Source organism: Mandrillus leucophaeus, unplaced genomic scaffold, assembly GCF_000951045.1.
Source record: "Mandrillus leucophaeus isolate KB7577 unplaced genomic scaffold, Mleu.le_1.0 Scaffold67, whole genome shotgun sequence".
Classification (NCBI taxonomy): Eukaryota; Metazoa; Chordata; class Mammalia; order Primates; family Cercopithecidae; genus Mandrillus; species Mandrillus leucophaeus.
The window spans coordinates 5292167-5316841 of NW_012107252.1; the positions used below are offsets into that span (position 1 = coordinate 5292167).

General features: G+C 42.9%; 1 protein-coding gene across 1 annotated transcript in view; it reads right to left on the reverse strand.

Annotated features, from left to right (window-relative positions):
• IPP (intracisternal A particle-promoted polypeptide) overlaps window positions 1-18498 on the reverse strand; it is a 66882-nt gene extending 48384 nt beyond the window's left edge. The window contains exons 1-5 of the mRNA XM_012001919.1: window positions 18281-18498; window positions 13881-14222; window positions 8636-9067; window positions 3329-3484; window positions 1324-1491 (exon numbers count right to left, since the gene is read on the reverse strand). Of these exons, the coding sequence (XP_011857309.1) occupies window positions 1324-1491; window positions 3329-3484; window positions 8636-9067; window positions 13881-14172 (1048 nt within the window). The 5' untranslated portion in view covers window positions 14173-14222; window positions 18281-18498. The remainder of the gene's footprint in view (window positions 1-1323; window positions 1492-3328; window positions 3485-8635; window positions 9068-13880; window positions 14223-18280) is intronic.
• Window positions 18499-24675: the final 6177 nt, after the last annotated feature.

Sequence of the window (24675 nt, forward strand, 5' to 3'; positions counted from 1 at the left end):
TCCCAGCTACAGAGGAGGCTGAGGCAGGAGAATTGCTTGAACCCAGGAGGCAGAGGTTGCAGTGAGTCGAGATCACGCCATTGCACTCCAGCCTGGGCAACAAGAGCAAAACTCCATCTCAAATAAATAAATAAATATTTAATGAGCCATACATGGTGATGTATGCCTATAGTCCCAGTTACTTTATTATTTAATAATTCATAAAAATGGTTTTACAAAACACCAGGATTTCGACAAGAAATATATCCTACTATCTTGTTGACTTGGTTTTTACGTACCCAGTATCCATACTGCTTGGTTTATTAAAAATGAATCATAATGCAGCTTTCAGAATTTAAAAAAATTCTATCATAAATATTGATCTAAATTTTGATGCCACCTTTTTTTTTTTTTGAGACGGAGTTTCGCTCTTGTTGCCCAGGCTGGAGTGCAATGGCATGATCTCGGCTCACTGCAACCTCCGCCTCCTGAGTTCAAATGATTCTCCTGCCTCAGCCTGCTAAGTAGTTGGGATTACCAGCACCCGCCACCATGCCCAGCTAATTTTTTTGTATTTTTAGTAGAGACAGGGTTTCACCATGTTGGCCAGACTGGTCTTGAACTCCTGACCTTAGGTGATCTGCCTGTCTCGGCCTCCCAAAGTGCTGCGATTACAGGCGTGAGCCACTACGCCAGGCGGGTGCCATATTCTATAAACAACTTTTCTTTTCTTTTTTGAGAGAGGGTCTTGCTCTGTCACCCAGGCTGGAGTACAGTGGCACGATCATGGCTCACTGCAACCACTGCCTCCTGGGCTCAAGTAATCTTCCCACATCATCCTGCCAAGTAGCTGGGACTACAGAAATGTGCCACACATCTGGCTCATTTTTAATTTTTTTTAAGAGATAAAGTCTCAATATATTGCCCAGACTGATCTCAAACTCCTGGGCTCAAGTGATCCTCCTGGCTCGGCTTCCAAAAGTGCTGGGATTACGGGTGTGAGCCACCACACCTCACCACCACTTTTCATTAAAACCAAACCTAAGCATTCTGGCTTGTGATAAATCACAGTATTCATCCAATATGAAATATTCACCATCTTGCCCTTCCCCTTCCCCTTTCCCTTCCCCCTTTCACCTTTCCCCTTCCTCCTTCCCCCTTCCCCCTTCCGTCCCTCCCTCCCTCCCTCCCTTCCTTCCGTCCTTCCTTCCTTCCATCCTTTCTGTAAATACTTATTGAGGACAATTAGATATATGTATATCACACAGCAACATATAAATCATAAAGCATATTAGAATATAGCCAATAAGACTAATAAAGAAAATAAGACATTTTTATTATTACCTCCAATAGCGTAGACCATCCCTCCTAGAACTGTTACTCCCAGCCCACTTCGAGCCTGATGAAGTGAAGATACAGTGGTCCAGTACTGGCTAAAGGTGTCAAAACGTTCCACACAGCTGAGGGCTCTGCTATCACTCCAACGACCCCCCTGCAACCGAGTATATCCACCTAAACAAAAGAAGAAAAGTGAGTACACAGCAAATCCCTTACTATTAAATAGAAAAATGGTAGTAATGAAAATCTAGTGTTCTACAGCTAAACATTTAGTATAACTATTATATAACAAGAAATAAATGGTTTAGAGCTTACTTTCTCTCTATATATATAATGTAATATTCTTAAATTTGCCAATTCCTGAAAGATTGTGGCTTAAATAGTAAGACGGTTAGCCTCAGTGTTTTACCACTTGGTCTTGGTTATAAATAGAATATTATATGAAATATGAATCTAGGCACTGCTTATCTGTTAAGTTAGGAAAGTTTCATTGTAACTTTCATTAGTGTCTTTTTCAATTAAAAATAGTGAGTTGAAAGCTGTGTGTGTGTGTGTGTGTGTGTGTGTTTGTGTTTGAGGCAGGGTTTCACTCTGTCACCTAGGCTGGAGTCCAGTGATGTGATCACAGCTTACTGCAGCCTCAATCGTCCCCCATCAACCTCCTGATGAAATCCTTGTTTTGACTATACATCCAATCAGCAAAAAAATTTTAAGAAGCACCCAAAAGCATTATACTTAAATATTAATACATACATGTAATTGTAATTATATATGTGTAAATTATAAATTATCTCATACATCAGGTACTTACATAAAAACTATAATATGTATACAGATCTGCACTATCTATATCAATATGTTATATATTATATGTATTTTAAATGCCGATAAAGTTTAATGCTTTTTTTTATTTTTTTGAGCCAGTGTCTTGCTCGGTTGCCCAGGCTGGAGTGCAGGGTACAATCTCTGCTCACTGCAACCTCTGCCTCCTGAGTTCAAGTGATCCTCCCACTTCAGCTTCCCAAGTAGCTGGGACTACAGGCACACACCACCACACCAGGGTAATTTCTGTATATCTGTGTAAAGACAAGGTTTCATCATGTTGCATAGGCTGGTCTTGAACTTCTGGGCTCACACAATCCTCTGACCTCAGCCTTCCAAAGTGCTGGGATTACAGGCCATGAGCCACGACACCCAGATTCAAGTTAATGCTTTTTGAAATAAAAATGAAAAGAAGTTGTAATATGTGGCCGGGCACGGTGGCTCATGCCTGTAATCCCAGCACTTCGAGAGGCCAAGGCAGGCAGATCACAAGGTCAGGAGTTCGAGACCAGCCTGGCCAATATGGTGAAACCCTGTCTCTACTTAAAAATATACATATATACAAAAATTAGCTGGGCATGGTGGCGCATGCCTGTAGTCCCAGCTACTCAGGAGGCTGAGGCAGGAGAATTGCTTGAACCCAGGAGGCGGAGGTTGCAGTGATCTGAGATCATGCCACTGCACTCCAGCCTGGGTGACAGAGTGAGGCTCTGCCTCAAAAAAAAAAAAAAAAAAAAAAAAGAAGTTGTAACATGTTCCGCTGATATTCCTATGGATCTTCCTTTATAACCACACTTTGGAGATCATTGATTCCTATCACTGCTAATGACTAAGATACTGTGAATAGTTTAAAAACTTGAGATTTATTTTCTTTATTTTTCACAAGAATTCAAATTTTTTACTTTTAAAGCAGCACTTCTTTAGTCACTTATTTGATAACTGAATAATCTACAAACTCAAAGGTTTAGATCACAGAATAACAGATATAAAATGAATAGCTATTTCTTTTTAGACATATTTATCATAATATATAAATGCAGTTTATAAATCTGTAGCCTGTATGTGAAATTTAATATGCCTCTTCAATACACCCACATATTCTATCATGTATAGTAAAAACAACAATATATTAAAAAATTTTGATCTGGAACACAAATATAATTTCTATTACTTTCTAAAGGGCTCTCACCTACTGCATACAGGTACTTTCTTGCTTTCTTCCGAGGTCGAACCTTAGATGTCTGCAGAAAACTACAAAACTTGTTCTCTTTGGGAGATTTGCATACTTCACAGTACTCTTTCAGAAGTGTTTGCAATGCAACACGAAGATTAAAATCGGATACTCCTAAAGCATTATTTAAAAAGACAATGTTTTCAACAATTTTTAAATAACATTGAAAAAACACATTTCTATAAAGACACATTTAACAATCAATAAATAAAAAATCATCACCAAACAATGGTGTTTGTTTCCTGCAATACTAAATATTGGTACTATTTTAAGGAAAGCATTTTCTTCATTAATGAAAAACAAAAAAGGTTGCTGTTAAAAAATATGCTTCATATGGCCGGGCGCGGTGGCTCACGCCTGTAATCCCAGCACTTTGGGAGGCCGAGGCGGGCGGATCACGAGGTCAGGAGATGGAGACCATCCTGGCTAACACAGTGAAACCTCGTCTCTACTAAAAAATACAAAAAATAAGCCGGGCGTGGTGGCGGGCACCTGTAGTCCCAGCTCCTCAGGAGGCTGAGGCAGGAGAATGGTGTGAACCCGGGAGGCGGAGCTTGCAGTGAGCTGAGATCCGGCCACTGCACTCCAGCCTGGGCGACAGAGCGAGACTCCGTCTCAAAAAAAAAAAAAATGCTTCATATATAAGCAGAATAGCAACTAAAAAATATATATGCTTCACAGTATCCCCCCATGTATAAGAATTTCCAGGCCGGATGTGGTGGCTCACACCTGTAATCCCAGTACTTTGGCCAAGTCGGGTGGATCACTTGAGCCTGGCCAGCGTGGTGAATGAAAACCTTGCTGCTACAAAGAATACAAAAATTAGCCGGGTGTGGTGGCATGTGCCTATAGTTCCAGCTACTCAGGAGGTTCATGTGGGAGTACCACTTGAGCTCAGGAGGCAGAGTTTGCAGCGAGGCAGGATTGCGCCACTGCACTCCATCCTGGATGACAGGGTGAGACCCTGTCTCAAAAACAAAAAAAAAGAAGAAGAATTTCCAAGATCACAATTATCTAACAAAATTTAAAAATTAAAATAGCCAAAAATTCTATACTTACAACATAACAAAAAAGATATAAAATTATGTCATTAACATTTAAATTTAAGAATGATAGACAAAGCAAGAAAAATAAATTCTGGTGGCATGAGTACCATATCCTAAAAGGATCATGCATATGATGAGGTAGGTTGTCCTTGCTCAAGGGTGCTTAGCTGAGGAGGTAAACTGGGGATGAGAGTCAACCTGTGTTCATTTGTCAAGCTGTAAGACCTGTTCTCCCTGAAAGGGCACTATTTTCTAATTTGCACAAAGGCATTATAAATGCTAGCAAGAGACTGTCTCCTATCTTTCCATCTCTGACCTTTTCTCTCTATCCCAGACAAGAAGCAATATTGAAGAACAATGGTCAACTAACAAAATCTTGAGAATTCTCACTGATAATTTGCAGACAGATAGAATCAAGAGTGAAAAGCAGAACCGAGAAAAGTTGAGGAACAAAATTATTAAAAGGAAAAGTCTTCACAGGACCATCAGTAAAGGTAGAAAGGATCACCTGGATCTGCTCTCTAACAGAACACTGTGGTAGCCAAAGTCCACACTGGTGAGATACATCTCTAGTTAGGTTAAGTAGGCCCAGATATAAGATAAATAACAGGAACTCAATAGAAAGGTATCAAAGTCAAGTTCCCAAGTAAGGATCTCAGCCCTGGTGGATCTCTAGTCTTCAACCACCCTCATGCCTCAGGCTAGAAAGAAGTGGCAAGGGCCAGTACAGTGCCTCATGCCTGTAATCCCAGCACTTTGGAAGGCTGAGGTGGGAGGAATGTTTGAGGCTGGGAGTTCAAGACCAGCCTGGACAACATAGTGAGACCCTGTCTCTACAGAAAATTTTAAAATGAGCTGGGCATGGTGATATGAACTTTTAGTTCCAGCTACTCTGGAGGCTGAGGCAGGAGGATCACTTGAGCCCAGGAAGTCAAGGTTTCAGTGACTATGATTGCACTACTACATGCCAGTGTGAGTGAGAGAGTGAGAGTGTCTCAAAACAAAACAAAAAACAGAACAAAGGTGGCAAGAACACAACACACAGCCTTCAACTTTTAGACTGGAAAAAACAAAGTAGTTGTACTAGGTAGAAAGAGTGCCAAGGAGAATTAGTTCTTGTATTATTAGAAAAGAGTTTGAACAGAGTTGACATGAACAACAGTTCAGTATGAGCAAGATACAAAGAAAGAGCATATGCCTTATTAAAGTACATCCCAGCGCCAGGTGTGGTGGCTCACGCCTACAATTCCAGCACTTTGGGAGGCCGAGGCGGGTGGATCATGAGGTCAGGAGTTAAGAGACCAGCTTGGCCAACATGGTGAAACCCCATTAGCCAGGCGTGGTGGCACGCACCTGTAATCCCAGCTAGTCAGGAGGCTGAGGCAGCAGAATTGCTTGAACCCGGGAGGCAAAGGTTGCAGTGAGCCGAGATCACAGCCACTGCACTCCAGCCTGGGTGACAGAGCAACACTCCGTTTCGGGGGAAAAAAGAAAAAAAGTACGTCCCAGTTAAAAGAAGATAAGAAATTGAAGAATTCAGTCGGAAGAAAACATCAGCTACAAATAGACTCCTTGTACGTGCTTCACACAATACAATTATTTAAGAATGTAGGTCCTGGCCGGGCACGGTGTTTCATGCCTGTAATCCCAGCACTTTGGGAGGCTATGGTTGGTGGATCACCTGAGGTCAGGAGTTCAAGACCAGACTGGCCAACATGGTGAAACTCCATCTATACTAAAAATTACAAAAATTAGCTGGGCGTTGTGGCGGGCACCTGTAATCCCAGCCACTCGGGAGGCTGAGTCAGGGAGAACTGCTTGAACCTAGGAGGCAGAGGTTGCACTGAGCTGAGATCACACCACTGCAATCCAACTTGGCCAAAAGAGCGAGACTCTGTCTCAAAAAAAAAAAAAAAGAATGTAGGTCCTACAAAACAAGAGCTCAAATACAGATGAGATACATCTCTAAGGAAACAAAGTAAGAACTGAAATGACAGGATTGTAGAGTTAATAAATTAGAAACAATAGATATGACTGAAAATCAAATTACTGATGTGGAGGAAAGGCTTGAGAAAATAATTGTAAATATAGAGAAAAAATACTATAACATTAGAAGATGATAAATATGAATGACAAAGAAGTTCCAATAAAAGGAAAAAGACTACCAAATGAAACATTTAAAGTTTTTTTTTTTTTTTTTTGAGACAGAGTCTTGCTGTGTCCCCAGGCTGGAGTGCAGTGGCGCGATCTCGGCTCACTGCAACCTCCGCCTCCTGGGTTCATGCCATTCTCCTGTCTCAGCCTCCCAAGTAGCAGGGACTACAGGCACCTGCCACCACGCCTGGCTAATTTTTTTGCATTTTTAGTAGAGACAGGGTTTCACCCTGTTAGCTAGGATGGTTTCGATCTCCTGACCTCGTGATCCGCCCACCTCCGCCTCCCAAAGTGCTGGGATTACAGATGTGAGCCACCACGCCCAGCCTTTAAACATTTACAGTATTTAGAAATTTCACACAAGAAAATTTCCCCCGGCTGGGTGCGGTGGCTCACGCCTGTAATCCCAGCACTTTGGGAGGCCGAGGCGGGCAGATCACGAGGTCAGGAGATCAAGACCATCCTGGCTAACACAGTGAAACCCCGTCTCTACTAAAAATACAAAAATAAAAAATTAGCCAGGCGCGGCAGCGGGCGCCTGTAGTCCCAGCTACTCAGGAGGCTGAAGCGAGAGAATGGTGTGAACCCGGGAGGCGGAGCTTGCAGTGAGTTGAGATTGCACCACTGCACTCCAGCCTGGACAACAGAGTGAGACTCCGTCTCAAAAAAAAAAAAAGAAAATTTCCCCAAAAAAAAAGAAAAACAAAAATTTGAAAGAGAAAGGATATATGGCAGTCTAATGAAAAAATGATCAACTTCAAAACAAATCAAGAATAATGAAACAAACAAAAAAAACCTATATAAAACAAGGCTCTATTGACTATGTGACAAAAATGTTGTGACTATAGGCTTGCAGGAACCTAAACCTATATTTCCCCTAGGAGCAATCATTCAGTATTTGCTAATTCTGTGTTCGCAGCAGACTTATAGAACATAACTACTGCAAATAACAATCAACTATATATACAGTAAAAGAAGATATCACTCAGAAAAACCTACAAAATTATGTTAACACTGCTAAGATTGGAGAAAAACTAACAATCACTTATTTTTAATTATATATTTACAGAATTACACCGTTAATGCTTAGCAGTGTATTTAACTTGTAATAAAATCATTTGTAATTCAATAGCAACCTAATCTTTCAATGCATGACAAGAGTAAAAACTTCAAATCTCAAAACCAGGTCTAAAGTAGGCTGGAAAGCAGTGGCACAATCCTGGCTCACTGTAGCCTTGACCTCCTGGGCTCCAGTGATCCTCCCACCTCAGCCTCCCAGGTAGCAGGGACTACAAGTGCATGCCACCACGCCGGGCCAATTTTTTGCCTTTTTTTTTTTTTTATAGATACAGGGTTTCACCATGTTGCCCAGGCTGGTCTTGAATTCCTGGGCTAAAGCGATCTGCCTGCCTTGGCCTCCTAAAGTGCTAGAATTACAGGCATGAACCACTGCACCTGGCCTAAAGCAATTCTTAGAAATAAATTTAAACATCATTTTTCTAATATAAAGATACAAACTATTTTATACTATGGTAAAACATATTTTCAGAATTAAGTTTAGAATCTAAAGATGATTCAAAGGCTACTCAGAAGCTATAATAGTATATCAACACCAAATTTATTTCATAATGAAGAGACTTATAGGATTCATTGAGTTTTTTTATTTTTAATGTATGCATTTTCTCCAAGTGTTAGGTTTTGCTTAATTTTTCAGAGTAGCAAGAGGAAATCTTACACTGAAATAACTGGTTCTGTCAACAGCAGTTGTTATGTTAGTCGCTCTGTCAGTAATTTTTATCTATAACACTAATCTGCCTTAGTAATCAATCTCAAGAAAGATTTTGATAAAAATAGGTAGAAATATTAAAATACTACTGCCCACCCACAAAACACAAAAGTTGTATCTTACATAATCATTCAATACATTTTTAAAAAGAAAAAAAAAACAGTAATCATTCAATAAATGTCTGTTACTGAACCAAAAAATGAAAACACTCTCCCACATTTCAGAGAACACATCACTGGATAATTAATCAACTAATTTGACATATAGCAAAAAAGTTACCTTCTATATACTTTAAAAGTCTCTGAGGAGGTAATAAAGGGAATCGAATTGGGTCTAGCACTTCTACCACATGTTTTCTTCTTTTTCCCAAATCTTTCAGAATCCACTGCATTGCAGCTAAGAAGACCTGGTATTCATCCTCAATGCTAAGCTCTTCACTTCGCAAAATTTTGATCAGCTGATCTTTTGTAAGTGCCAGGAACTCTTCTCCACTATGAACCTCTAAGAAATGGACATGAATGTAGTTTTCTGAGAATTCCAAGAGATCATGGCAAGCAATTTGCTCAGAGAACTGAAAGATTCCAATGCAGTTCAGTGGATCAATTTGTCCTTTCAGAAATTCACAGCAAAGATGAACAACTTCAGTCAACTGTAGCATGTCTGCTGCAACAATCAACTCCTGGACATTATTCACACCTATGTTCACTATACCTAGAGAAGTAGGAAGACAAAATGGCCAATAAAATAAAAACATACATTGGCTTACCATATTCAAAAAGTATTACACTTGATTTCACTGATGCTTGCAGAGTAGACAGACGCTTAAAAAGGCAATCAAGGATTTGTGTGAAGAGCACAAAACTTAAACGATAACGATACCTAACACATTTATGAAAAACTTACAATGAACCAGGTGCAGCATTAATTGCTTTATATGCTAATTTAACCCTTATTATACTCCCATGTGTTAGATATTATTATTTTTCTTATTTTCATATTAAGGAAACAGAATCAAAGTTTAAGTAACTTGTCCACAAGTTGTAAGGTAAAGCAAGTTGCAAGGCAGGGGATGACATGCTTTTGCCATAAAAAAGAAGGAAATCATGTGCTTTACAGCAACACACATGGAGCTGGAGGACATGATTCTAAGCAAATTAACACAAGAACAGAAAACCAAATATCATATGTTCTCACTTATAAATGGGAGCTCAGCCGGGCACGGTGGCTCAAGCCTGTAATCCCAGCACTTTGGGAGGCCGAGACGGGCGGATCATGAGGTCAGGAGATCGAGACCATCCTGGCTAACACGGTGAAACCCCATCTCTACTAAAAAAATACAAAAAACTAGCCGGGCGTGGTGGCGGCACCTGTAGTCCCAGCTACTCGGGAGGCTGAGGCAGGAGAATGGCGTGAACCCGGGAGGCAGAGCTTGCAGTGAGCTGAGATCCGGCCACTGCACTCCAGCCTGGGTGACAGAGCGAGACTCCGTCTCAAAAAAAAAAAAAAAAAAAAAAAAATAAAAAAATAAATGGGAGCTCAACATTGCATACACATGGATACCAAGAAGGCATGGATACACATTGGGGCTTACTTGAGAGTGGAGGGTAGGAGGAGGGTAAGGATTGAAAAACTACATATCAGGTATTATACTGATTATCTGGAGGACAAAATTATCTACATACCAAGCCCCCAAGACACGCAATTTACCCATGCAACAAACCCACACGTGTACCTCTTGAACCTAAAAGTTGGAAAGAAAAAAACCAAACAGCAGCAGCAACAACAACAAATAAAGTCTATGTTTTTAACATAAGGTTATATGCATGTAACAAACATTTACTGAGGCACCAGGGAGAGTAAGACAAGGTCTCTAAATGCCATACAATGTTCATTTTTTGTTTGTGTTTGTTTTGAGACAGGGTGTCGTTCTGTTGTCCAGGCTGGAGTGCAGTGGCGCAATCTTGGCCCACTGCAACCTCTGCCTCCTGTGCTCAGGTAAGCCTCTCACCTCAGCCTCCCAAGTAGCTGGTACTACAGACACTCACCACCATGATCAGCTAATTTTCTGTATTTTTTTGTAGAGACAGGGTTTCACCACATTACCCAGGTTGATCTCAAACTCCTGGGCTCAAGCAATCCACCCACCTCAGCCTCCCAAAGTGCTGGGATTACAGGCGTGAGCCACCACACCCAGCACAATGCTAGTTTTTAATATTAGGAATAACCAAGAATCTATAACATAAGAGAAACTATTAAATACTCAAACTATGTATACCACTTTCTTTTCCAAGGGCTTCGCTTTCTTTTTTAAGTTTTTTTATTTTTTTTCAAGACAGAGTCTCACTATGTCGACCAGGATGGAGTACAGTGGTGCATTCTTGGCCCATTACAACAAACACCTCCCAGGTTCAAGTGATTCTCCTGCCTCAGCCTCCCAAGTAGCCAGGATTACAAGTGCGCACCACCACAACCGGCTAATTTTTGTATTTTTAGCAGAGACGAGGTTTCGCCATGTTGGTCAGGCTGGTCTCAACCTCCTGGCCTCAGGTGATCCACTCACCTCAGCCTCCCAAAGTGCTGGGATTACAGGCGTGAGCCACCACACCCAGCCTTTTTTGTTCGTTTGTTTGTTTTTTGAGACAAGGTCTTGCTCTGCTGCCCAGGCTGGAGTGCAGTGGCATGGTCTCTGTTCACTGCAACCTCTGCCTCCCAGGTTCAATCAATTCTTCTGGCTCAGCCTCCTGAGTAGCTGGGACTACAGGTGCGCACCACTAAGCCCAGCACAACTCCGCCTCAAAAAAAAAAACAAAATTAGCCAGGTGTGGCGGCGTGTGCGCCTGTAGTCTCAGCTACTAGGGAGGCTGAGGTGGGAGGACTGCTTGAGCCTAGGAGTTCGAGACCAGTCTGTGCAACATAGCCAGACATAATCTCTAAAAAAAAAAATTTTTTTTAATTACCCTGGCATGATGGTGTGTGTTGTGGTCCTACAGGTACTCAGGAGGCTGAGGTAAGAGGATAGCGTGATGAGCCCAGGAGGTCAAGGCTGCAATCATCTTGCCACTACATTCCAGCATAGGTGACAAAGCAAGACTCTGTCTCACAAAATAAAAAATAAAAGAGGCTGGGCACAGTGGCTCTCGCCTGTAATCCCAGCACTTTAGGAGGCTGAGGTGGGCAGATCACTTGAGGTCAGGAGTTCCAGATCAGCCTGGCCAACATGGTGAAAACCCATCTCTACTAAAAAAAAAAAAAAATACAAAAATTAACTGGGCATGTTAGTGCAAGCCTATAATCCCAGCTACTTGGGAGGCTGAAGCAGGAGAATCGCTTGAAACTGGGAGGCAGAGGTTGCAATGAGCCAAGATTGTGCCACTGTACTCCAGCCTGGGCGACAAAGTGAAACTCCATCATACACACACACACACACACACAGAGTAATATATATTCACTGTGGAAAAAGAATTTTAAGACAGAAAAACTAAAACGAAAAACGTATTTTTCCATACACAGACACATTGTATTAACACCGTAGTGTCTCTTCATATATTTTTTCTCTCTTTTTTTTTTGAGACAGAGTCTTGTTCTGTTGCCCAGGCTGGAGTGCAGTAGCATGATCATCACTCACTGAAGCCTCAGCATCCTGGGCTCAAGTGATCATCCTACCTCAACCTTTCAAATCTTTTTTCTATGCATATTTGTTGCATATCATATAAGACTATACATTGTTTTGGTGTGCCTTCTCTTTCTTCCCCCTCCCCTACTCCCCTCCTCATCATCCCAGTTGTTTTATTTTCTTTATTTAGAGATGGGGTCTCACTCTGTCTCCCAGTCCAGGGTATAGCAGCTTGATCATAGCTCACTACAGCCTCAAACTCCTGGATCTTCCCACATCAGCCTCCCGTTAGCTGGGACTAAAGGCACAAGTGACCATACCCAGCTAATTAAAAAAAAAAAAAATTTTGGCTGAGTGCAGTGGCTCATGCCTGTAATCCCAGTACTTTGGGAGGCCAAGGCAGGTGGATCATGAGGTCAAGAGATCGAGACCATCCTGGCCAACATGATGAAACCCGGTCTCTACTAAAAATATAGCTGGGTGTGGTGGCGCATGCCTGTAGTCCCAGCTAGTCAGGAGGCTGAGGCAGGAGAATTGCTTGAACCTGGGAGGCGGAGGTTGCAGTGAGCTGAGATCACGCCACTATACTCCAGCCTGGCGATAGAGCGAGACTCTGTCTCAAAAAAAAAAAAAAAAAATTCTTTTTTTAGCCTGGGTAACATAGTGAGACCCTCTCTCTACAAAAAAATTTGTTTTACATTAGTCAGGCATGGTGGCATGTACCTGTAGTCACAGCTATGCAGGATGGTGAGATGGTAGCACTGCTTTAGCCCAGAAGATCAAGACTGCATTGAGGTGTGAGTGCATGACTGTACTCCAGCCTGGACAACAGAGAGAGACCTTGTCTCAAACAAAATTTTTTTTTAAGAAATGGGGTCTTGCTATGTTGTCCTGCCTATTTTTGAACTCCTGGCCTCAAGCAGTCCTCTTACAATGGCCTCCCGAAGTGCTGGGATTACAGGCATGAACCACTGTGCTCTTGTGTACATTCTCTAATGTTATTAAAACTCCTCAAAAACATTTAAGAAATAGTTTTGAGTAAAATAACATATGCTGATTATAAACACTTTGTGGAAAAAAATTACCTACAGATAAATGCTATCAAACATTCTGGTCACTTTCTCATGTGTAAATACACATAAGTTTTTTGGGTTTTGTTTAAAACAAAATAGAGGTTTACTTATATTCTGATTTTTAAAATTTTATATATTATAAACATTCCTCCATAATAGTATACATATATTTTAAGATTTGTTAGATCTCATTTGTGAGATCTATATATGTATCATAATTTATTTAGCCATAAAACCTACTGAGACAAGAGTTTATTCAATTATATACTGCTATAAATAAAGTCACAGGCCAGGTGCAGTGGCTCGCGCCTGTAATCCCAGCACTTTGGGAGGCCAAGGTGGGCAGATCACGAGGTCAGGAGATTGAGACAATCCTGGCTAGCACGGTGAAACCCCGTCTCTACTAAAAATTAAAAAAAAAAAAAAAAAAATTAGCCAGGCGTGGTGGCATGCATCTGTGTTTCAGCAACTCGGGAGGCTTAGGCAGGAGAATCACTTGAACCTGGGAGGCAGAGGTTGCAGTGAGCCAAGATTGCCCCACTGCACTCCAACCTGGGTGACAGAGGGAGAATCCATCTCGAAAAAAAAATCAAATAATAATAATAATGTTACAATAAAATCCTGGTTTGTAAATATGTGCCTGCATCATTAATTAATTCCTTCAGATTCCTAGAAAAGGAGCACCGGGTCAAAAGATACAAAATTTTCAGTCACATAATAACATGTTGCTAAATTACCTTCTAGAGTAATTAAAAAGTTAGATCAATTTATTTTTCCACATTAGTGCATGAGTGATTGAATCATTCTTCAGTCAAAGCAACAGGCTCATGTAACATACCTGTGTAAATGAAATCTAGAAGTATCTGAAAGATTCCTGCTTCAATTCCTAGAATTGGTACAACATCTTTTGAGGACTCTTTCATTCCTCCAGTGAACAAAGCTGCAAAGTAAGGACTGCTGGCAGCCAAAACCAGCCGATGAGCTTTAAAAGTTTCCTTTCCAACTTGCAGCTGCACATCACAGAAATGCTGTCCATTTCTCATCTTATTGATTTGGGCCAAGATGAGCTGGGCATGTTTATCTGATGAAAAAGGACTATCAGCAGCCTTGGGACAGCCCTCATTAGCCATGATGACGATACATTAATTAAAAGGACTGTTGCCCATAATCTGTTACTACCCTGAAAAACAAAATACAAAGAGATCAAGCAACAATTTTTTTTAACATGATTTCTATTCACACATAAGAAACATTCTCTATACTTAAAATCTACTTAGGACATAAACATAAAACAAATAAGGACTAAAGTGTGTTACTATTAATATTTCTAATATGGTTTCAGAGAACAAAATAAGTAGGGAGGCTAAAATAATTGGAGAATGCTTCACACAAGAAATGGGACCTGCACTAGAGGAGGATAAAGAGTTAATATTAAGGTATGAGGAGAGGACACTTCTTGATGGAATAAAAAAATAATAATAAAGCACAAAGAAGAAAGTTAACAAAGCACGTATCACAGACAACAGGAACTTTCAAAAAGCAGTTGTGATCAGTCTAACTGCTTAAAATCCTTCAATGTGTACACTTCCTGTAGCACACAAAGCCCTTCAGGATTCTTGTCATAATTCAAGACTGTTCAAATATAACTTCCTCCAGGAAACTTTCCCTGTTCCTCCTCTGGAATTGTGGAAATATGGTCCCAAACTCACCTAAGTTTGTTGCTCACCCTAAGCTTATTGGTTTTACATTCTATAGCACAGGTCTACCTTACCAAATACCTTACCACCCTACTCCTACTGCGTGCATGCACACGCACACACACACACACACACACACACTGAAAGCTCCTTTAAAGACAGCCCTTTAAGTGCAGGTACTATCTTTCATAGCTCTAGCACCAGTATATAACATATGTTAGGTTTCCAATGTTTGTGAAATGAATGAGAACAAGAAGAAATAACAATAGCTTAGGTTGGGTTGTTTTTTTTTTTTAACTTTTAGCTTCTCCACATATTATGTCAATGGTAATTCTCACAATAATTAAGAGGTGAGAAGAAAAGATAATCTTATCTAAAATGAGAGAAAGGGAAATTGAAGCTCAAAGTTTCCCCAAGGATACAATGTTAGTATGACAGTCTCAGTATCTGAATCCAGGCCTTCTTACTCTAAATCCAGGACTGTTCCACCATATCACTCCATAGGAATTATTAGGCCACTGCATCCTTCCTAAATTACTTTTTAAATAAAGAAACTGCTGGGCACAGTGGCTTGTGCCTGTAATCCCAGCACACTGGGATGCTGAGGCGTGGGGATCACTTGAATCCAGGAGTTCGAGACCAACCTGGGTAACATGACAAAACCCCATCTCTGCTAAAAATTTAAAAATTAGCCAGGCGTGGTGGAGCAGGGCTATAATCCCAGCTACTTGGGAGGCTGAGGCATAAGAATCGCCTGAGCCCAGGAGATAGAGGTTACAGTGAGCTGAGATCACACCACTGCCCTCCACCCTTTAGCCTGGGTGACAGAGCAAGACTCTGTCTCAAAATAAATAAATAAATAAATAAACAAACAAACCATGAGATCCTGTAATATAACATATGGAATAGCACAGGGAAATTTAAGATGACTAAGATTTTGTAGTTTAGGTATCAATGGGTAATAAGACTTATAGTGTGTGCTGATGTTAGAAAAAAATGGTTACATTTATAGCATTTAAACGTATCAAAGTCAAAATAACAAGGCTGATTATCATGACTTTCTAGGAATTAACTTATTGAGAAATTTGATTGAGAAGTTCAAAGGTAGCTGCTAAAGCTTCATATCATCATCTACAGAATATCAACATATTACATATAACTAGCATATAAAAGCAAGCAGTTTGAGGTGATGAATGTGCTAATTACCCTGATTTGATCATTACACATTACATACATGTATCAAAATATCACATTTTACCCCATAAATGTAAATATAAAACAATCATTATGTGTCAATTTAAACTATTTTTGGGGACAGGGTCTCACTCTGTCACCCAAATTGGAGGGAAAAATAAATTTTTTAAAGAGGACGAGGGCCAGGCGCAGTGGTTGGGCTGGGCGCGATGGCTCACGCCTGTAATCCCAGCACTTTGGGAGGCCGAGGAGGGTGGATCACAAGGTCAGGAGATCGAGACCATCCTGGCTAACACGGTGAAACCCCGTCTCTATTAAAAATACAAAAATTAGCCCAGCGCAATGGCAGGTGCCTGTAGTCCCAGCTACTCAGGAGGCTGAGGCAGGAGAATCGCGTGAACACAGGTGGCAGAGGTTGCAGTGACCCGAGATGGTGTCACTGCACTCCATCCTGGGTGACAGAGCGAGACTCTGTCTCAGAAAAAAAAAAAAAAAAAAGGGCGAAAGGGGCTGGGCACAGTGGCTCATACCTGTAAGCCCAGATCTTTAGGAGGCTAAGGCAGGCGGATTGCTTGAGTCCAGGAGTTTGAGACCAGCCTGGGCAACATGGCTAAACCCTGTCTCTACTAACAATACAAAAAAAAATTAGCCCAGCATGATAGCACAGGCCTGTAGTCCCAGCTACTCAGGGAAGGCTGAGGTGGGAGGACCACCTGAGCCAGGGAAGTTGAGGCTGCAGTGAGCTGAGATGGCACCACTGCACTCTAGCCTGGATGACCGAGCAAGATCCTGTCTCAAAAAAAAAAAAAAAGCGGTGGCTCATGCCTTTAATCCCAGAACTTTGGAAGGCTGAGGCGAGTGGATCACCAGAGGTCAGGCACTCAGGACCAGCCTGGCCAACACGGGGACCCCATCTCTACTAAAAAATGCAAAAAATTGCTCAGGCATGGTGGTGGGCGCCTGTAATCCCAGTGACTCCGGAGGCTTAGGCAGGAGAATAGCTTGAACCTGGGAGGCAGATGTTGCAGTGAATGGAGATCCAGCCATTGCACTCTAGCCTGGGCAACAGACAGACTCTGTCTCAAAAAAAAAAGGGCGGGGGGAGGTGGGGGAGGAGAAAGCATGTATTTGGCCCTACACAGAAATGTGACCTGGAAACATTATCAACATGACATGACTGTCAGGCCTTTTCTGTTTTACATTTCTGTCAGAACATTTTGAACCCTAGTGGTTTAAATACAAGGTACTTCCTCTGTCCCTTCAAGGCATCAAGCACAGTCACTGAGCTAAAATGCTGCCTCCTGCTACAAGAAAGAGTTGACTGAATATCCATTCGGGTGGCAAACAATAGAAATACTAGTCTGTTACCATGCTTCTCAGTAACTGCTGATACCATCCCACTGTCAGTGGAGTAGGAACCTCATCCCAAAAGGTGGCATGTGGAATGACCATATTTCCAAAGGAAAATTCTGCGACATTGCATAGGGATATAAGGGACATGCCTGATGTGCCCCAAATCTGAAAAGCAGATTATTGGCTGGGCAAGGTGGCTCACACCTGTAATCCTAGCACTTTGGGATGCCCCGGCGGGAGGATCGCTTGAGTCCTGGAGTTCAAGACCAGCCTGGGGAACATAGTGAGGCTCCCCTAAAAAGTTTTTAAACATTAGCTGTGTGTGATGGGGCACGCCTGTACTTCCGGCTACTCAGGAGGCTGAGGTTAGAGGATCGCTAGAGCCTGAGAAGTCGAGGCTGCAGTGAGTTGTGATCTCACCACTGCACTCCAGCCTAGGCGACCGGGCTAGACTGTCTCAAAAATACTAGGAAACGGTAGAATTGCCCAGAGGAACTAAAGCGGGACCTATGTTTGCTAGCTTTGAATTCACTGCTGAGAACATGCCGAAACTGCTTCAACAAAGGGGTGTCAGAAACAACCCCCGGAACAAGCGTCAAAACACCCGTGGTTCTTTGTGCTTGAGTTGGGAGCCCAACAGAGAGAGCTAGTCCTAAACTGCTGCTACACTAAAAGCTAATAATCGTTCCTGCGCTACCTAAAAGTCAGGGAAGGGATCTCAGACAAACGAAGCGACAACAGAGGGACTGGGGACACAGCCTCAGGATTCCCCAGTTGGGGCGGGGGAGGCAGGACCGGTCCGGACAGGAAGGTCTGGAGAGGGCGACACTTAAGACTGTCGGAGGAAGGCCTGCGGCGGCCGGAGGAAAGGCAAGGAAATACACATTTCTAGAGGTTTCTCTCTCAAGTCCTCTGGGGTCCGGAAAGCCGGAGAGAGTATAAGAGGAAGTTCCCAACCCCGTCAGAGACGCGCCCGGACGCAGGATCTCCTTACCCGCCGCTTCCCCTTCCCTCCGACGCCCGCTCAGGCCCTGCGCGCGCAATCGCGACCAGCCCCGGCCGGAAAGGGCGGGGAGAACCTGGCGGGGGTGACGGGGCGGGAGTGAGTGGGCCGTGCAGTGCCCCCAGGGCAGGAGGCGAAGCCGGGCCGGGTGGAGGGGCTTCTGATGCTTTGCGGCCCGCTGGGTTTTCACTGCGCGTGCGCGAGGTTCTTCCGCTCGCAGGTGGCGGGCCCGCGGGAGCTTCTCAGTGCCCACTGCTGGGGCCCAGGGCTTCGGCTTGCTTCCCCGCGGACCCACAGCCTAGCTGCAAGCCTCTGCTCCTGCCTGCTGGGGCCGGCTGGCTCGCCCTTTCCATCCCGCTTGCACTCTTGATTCTTGTGGTGTCCCGGGAAGGCCGCGGATCTCAGTGTTAAGGAGAGACGCGCCGAACACCTGACACGGTGCTTCTCTACTGTTCTCTCGAATCGTTTTCTGAGTCTGCATGACTGAGCCTGGCACCGAAGGGATGCTTATTTTGGGGAAGGAAGAACTCAAAGTCCAGTTTTTTTCACTGTTGACCCTCGTGTCACATTAGTGGCTTTCAAACTGTTTTGATCCCAGCCTACGGTGAACAAAAATATTTTACATCAAACCCAATATATACTTGTGATTATATATATAGATGTATATATCTGACACAAAATTTTATTTCTTTGTTTTTAATTTTTGTTTTTTGAGACGGAGTTTTCGCTCTTGTTGCCCAGGCCGGAATGAATGCAATGACCCGATCTCGGCTCACCGCAACCTCTGTCTCCTGGGTTCAAGAGATTCTCCTGCCTCAGCCTCCCAAGTAGCTGGGATTTCAGGCATGCGCCACCATGCCTGGCTAATTTTGTATTTTTAGTAGAGACAGGGTTTCTCCATGTTGGTAAGGCTGGTCTCAAACTCCCGACCTCAGGTGATCCGCCCGCCTTGGCCTCCCAACGTGTATTTCTTTCTCTTTTTATGAGACAGGGCCTGGCTCTGTCGCCGAGGCTGGAGTGCAGTAGTGCCATCTCGGCTCACTCTAGCCTCCACTTCCTGGGCTCTGGCAATCCTCCCACCTCAGCCTCCTGAGTAGCTGGGACTACAGGCCTGTGCCACCACCCCCAGGCTAATTTTTTGTATTTTTAGTAGAGACAAGATTTTGCCATGTTGACCAGGCTGGTCTCCAACTCCTGGGCTCAAGTGATCCGCCAGCCTCAGCCCCCAAAAGTATTGGGAGGTGTGAGCCACTGTGCCTGGCCTGAAACAAAATCTTCGCAAAACTACGTTTACACTTACGACCCGCAGTGCACTAAATTTCTATTTCTTCTTTTCTCTTTCATTACCAAAAACTGCTAACAGGGACCTATTGTCAGCAAACATTGTCAAAGATTTGGAAATGAGGAAAAGAGAATTCTGGGTGCCCTTTCAGTGTAAGGCTGGAAGGATTTGCATCCGTAGGGAGCTCTTTCTATTGACTAAACTATTTTACCAGAAAACTGATAGTACTCAAAATAATTCTGCCCATTGGTAGAAAATATACACCAAAACATTGCTTTATTGACCTGTAGCATATTAAACCATTTTTAGCCTTCTTAGCAAATTCATTTAAACATTCCTGATTCTTAGCAAATTCATGCTACACTCCTAAACACCATACTGGCTCCCTTATAAGTTAATAAGATGAATAAAATATTTGATACCTATTTATTTTATATTTGTAAGAGAGTCATGATTTTACTTTTCAGAAAATTATACTTCAGCACTACTAAAATCAATTTCGTGATTTACTACTGGATTACGCCTGTGAAAGTTGAGCATACAAATTGGGTCATTCTTGTCATACCCAATGAAAACAGTGGGAGGGCACATTACATTGCTCAAAGAATGTAATTCTCTGCAACCCTGGCTGCTGAAACTGCCTGTTGTAACCTGACACCAGTTTTACCCAATAGCTATTGAAACAAACTGCCATGACTCAAAGACTACTTTGGTTTTTTGGTGGTTTGTTGTTGTTGTTATTGTTTGTTGTTTTGTTTTGTTTTTTGACAGGGTCTCTCCCTGTCACCCAGGCTGGAGTGCAGTGGTGTGATTGGGGCGGGGCTCACTGCAGCCTAGACCTGCTGGACTCAAGTCAGTCTTCTCACTTCAGCTTCCCAAATAGTTGGAACTACAGGTGCGTACCAGCAAGCTCAGCTAATTTTTGTCTTTTTTGTAGAGACAGGGTTTCATCATGTTGCCCCAGGCTGGCCTTAAACTCCCAGGCTTAAGTGATCCACTCACCTAAATCTTCTAAACTCCTGGGATTACAGGCTTGAGCCACTGAGCCCAGCCTCAAAGGACTAGTTTTACCCACTGCAGTCACTCACCAATCAGAGCTTGCCAGCAACCTAAAACTTTCCTAGTGCCAATGAACTTTCTTTCAAAGTCGTATGTAACTTTTCTCCTTTTTGTAAAACCTCAAACAGTGAACCAAAGAACACCCAGTCTGCATATGCTTTGAATTGTAATTCTTGCCTCCCAAATAAAATGTTACATTTAGAGATTAGTCTCTACATTTTTTTTTTTTTTTTGAGATGGAGTCTCACTCTGTCACCAGGCTGGAGTGCAATGGTGTGATCTCGGCTCACTGCAACCTCCGCCTCCCGGGTTCACGCCACTCTCCTGCCTCAGCCTCCCAAGCAGCTAAGACCATAGGTGCCCACCACCACGCCCAGCTAATTTTTTGTATTTTTAGTAGAGACGGGGTTTCACCGTGTTAGCCAGGATGGTCTCGATCTCCTGACCTCGTGATCCTCCTGCCTCGGCCTCCCAAAGTGCTGGGATTACAGGCATGAGCCACGGCACCTGGCCTAGTCTCTACATTTTTATTTTATATACTTTAGCATATATACCTAGGAGCAGAATTGCTGGAACGTAGGGTATGTTCATCACCAATTTCATTAGAAAGTACTTCACTTAACTCTTATCCAAACTGTTCCAACCTACATTTCCACCAGCAGTGAATGAGAATTCTCTTGCTCTGCATCCTTGCCAACACTTAATATCATCAGATGTTTTGATTTTGTATAATCTGGTGGGTATAAAATGTTATCTCACTTTTATTTTAATTTATATTCTCTGATCATTAATGAGCTTGGGCAGTAAAAAGATATTTATAGGCTGATGGCCAGGCACAGTGGCTCACAGCTGTGATCTCAGTATTTTGGGAGGCTGAGGCAGGTGGATCACCTGAGGTCAGGAGTTGGTGACCAGCCTGGCCAACATGGTGAAACCCCAGCTCTACTAAAAGTACAAAAAAAAAAAAAAATTAGCTGGGCATGGTGGTCCATGCCTGTGATCCCAGCTACTCTGGAGGCTAAGGCAGGAGAATTGCTTGGACCTGGGAGGCAGAGGTTGCAGTGAACTGAGATCGTGCCACTGCACTCCAGCCTGGGCAAAAGAGCAAGTCTTCATCTATAGGCTAGTCTAGACTAAACTGTGTCCTCCCCACAATTTACATGTTGAAGCCCTAGCCTCCAATGTAATGGTATTTGGAGATGGGGCCTTCGGGAGGTCATTAGGGTTAGATGAGGTCATTAGGGTGGGATCATCATGAGATTAGAGTCCTTGTAAGAAGACATGCCAGAGCGTACTTGCTCTGTCTTGCGCTCTCTCTTTCTCTCTCTGTCTCTCTCTCTCTCTCACACTCACACTCACACACACACACACACACACACACACAGAGAGAGAGAGAAACAAAAGATTATGTGAGCACATAGTGAGATGATGGTTGCCTGCAAGCCAAGAGAAGAGGCCTTAGAATGAAACTTACCCTACTGGCACCTTGATCTTGGACTTCCCAGTTTCTAAAACTGTGAGAAATAAATTTCTGTTGTTTAAGCCACTCAGTCTATGGTATCTCGTTAGGGCAGCCAGAAGAGACTAAGACATAGGCTAATTAAATTTCTTTATTTTGTTGTTATTTTTCTGATATAGGGTGTTGCTCTGTCACCTAGGCTGGAGGGCAGGTGGTGTGATCACAACTCACTGCAGCCTGGAACTCTTCAGCCCAAGCAATCTTCCTGCCCAGCTCCCTTCAACACTCTCCCCTCCCCAGCAGTAGCTAGGACTACAGGCATAGGCCACCATGCTCAGCTAATATATATATATATATTTTTTTAAATTTTGTATGCCAGATGCAGTGGCTCACACCTATAATCCCCTCACTGTAGGAGGCCTAGATGGGAGGGTTGCTTGAGCCCAGGAGTTCAAGATCAGCCTGTACAACATAGGGAGATCCTGTCTCTACAAAACAAATAAACCAAAAAACCTCCCTGCGTTGTCCAGGCTTGTCTTGAACTCCTGGTCTCAAGCGATCCTTCTGCCTCATCTCTCAAAGTGTTGGAATTACAGGCATGAGCCACTGCACCTGGCCAAAGTTTCTTTTTCTATAAAATGGTTGTTCATGTCCTTTGCCCATTTTTATTTTTTATTATTTGTTTGTTTATTTATTTATTTATTTTTTAAGATGGAGTCTCACTCTGTAGCCCAGGTTGTAGCGCAGTGGCAGGATTTTGGTTCACTGCAATCTCCACCTTCTGGGTTCAAGCGTTTCTCCCACCTCAGTGCCCCCTTAAGTAGCTAGGACTACAGGTCTTCACCACCACACCTGGCTAATTTTTTGTATTTTTAGTACAGATGGGGTTTCATAAAAAATAAACTAACTTCAAAAATGGGCTGGGTGCAGTGGCTCACCCCTGTAATCCCAGCACTTTGGGAGGCCGAGGTGGGCAGATAACTTGAGGTCAGGAGTTCGAGACCAGCCTGGCCAACATGGCGAAAGCCCACCTCTACTAAAAATACAAAAAAATTAGCCAGGCATGGTAGCAGAAGCCTGTGATCCCAGCTACTGCACTCCAGCCTGGGCGACAGAGTGAGACTTTGTCTCAAGAAAAAAGAAGAAAAAAGAAAAACAAAATTCATTTTTTTTGTATTGATTTGTAGGAGGATTTTTTATTGTATGTGTTACTGTTGGAAACAAGTGCTCGGCGTAGCCAAAAGAAACCCGCACTTAGACAGAAAATTTCTCAGCAAGGCACCTTTACTTCTGCAGGACAGTGCTGCTTGTGGCCTGTTACAATCACAAGAGCACACCCAACAAAGGAGGGAAGGAGTTTTTAATCCTAACGCAGTTCCTATTTCTGTGTCCTTCCCCTATTGGCTGGGATTGGACCGCACAATCTCAGCTGATCCTGATTGACTAAGACTTAAACTTTTCCAAATATGGTAAATGCACAATTTGCGAAAAGAAGAAGAAGGTGGGGCGGGTAGGATTGATTTACAACTTTTACAACTTACGACCAGAAAGTCGAGTCTTTGAAGAGGAACTTAGTTGTCCCAACAATTTCCCCTCTTCTGTTCTATAGTTCTTCCTCTTCAAAGTTCTTCAACAGGATTTGGCTTTGTTGTTCTTGATTATCTAGGAGCAAGAGCTTATCTGAGTACGGAGAGGGAGGGGAGGTTTTTGTGAGAGCTGCTTCTATGAGCCTTGGGGTTAACCCACGAATATAAGGTATGATACAGCAGCCCACAAGGATGAGTACACCTGTAACAATTGCAAGGGAGGTAAAGATTGAGGTCATGAGTCCTTTCCATTTTCCAAACCACCTTTCCATCAGGCCCGTAAGGGGGTCGTCTATTCCAGAGTTTTTGGCCATTTCATTTGCTAGGGTGGTAAGGCCTTGTAAGGCTTTTGTGATTGTCCCATCGGGGGCTGTATCATTAGGGATAAAAGTACAACACTGGACCCCGATCATGACACAGACTCCGCCTTTTTTGGCTAACATCATGTCAAGAGCTATTCTATTTTCCAAGACCATCTAGCTGGTAGGGCCTAATTGTTCAGTTATTCCTTTTATGGCATCTCTGGTATAATTGATGAATTGCTGCTGATTGTAGTATACATAATTTATCCATTCTACATTTTTGTTTATAGTGAACCACCAGAATAAGATAGTCTTGATCTCAGCAGCTATTTGGTTTCAAGCATTGAATTCACTTGGTACCCCCCGACAGGACCCCAATGCTATCTATGTAAACGTGGGGGTCAAAGGACCCATTTATTGGGACTTCTCTTTTTCTTCGGGTTACCTGCTTCCTGTCTGGTTGATGAAATGCCAAGGTGAAAGGGATGGCCAATTAGGTCAGAGTGCAAGTGCTCCAGTCACTTGGCAGTGTACCCAATATTGGTCCCCCACAATACCACCACACATCCACTCGGGGATGGATAAGGCCAACTGATTGAAAAAAGTTTGAAAAAGTTTAGTCTCACTACATCCCATCATTCCAAGGAATGTCAGATTTTCCCCTTGCCATGAGAGATGCGAGGTAAAATTGGCATTGA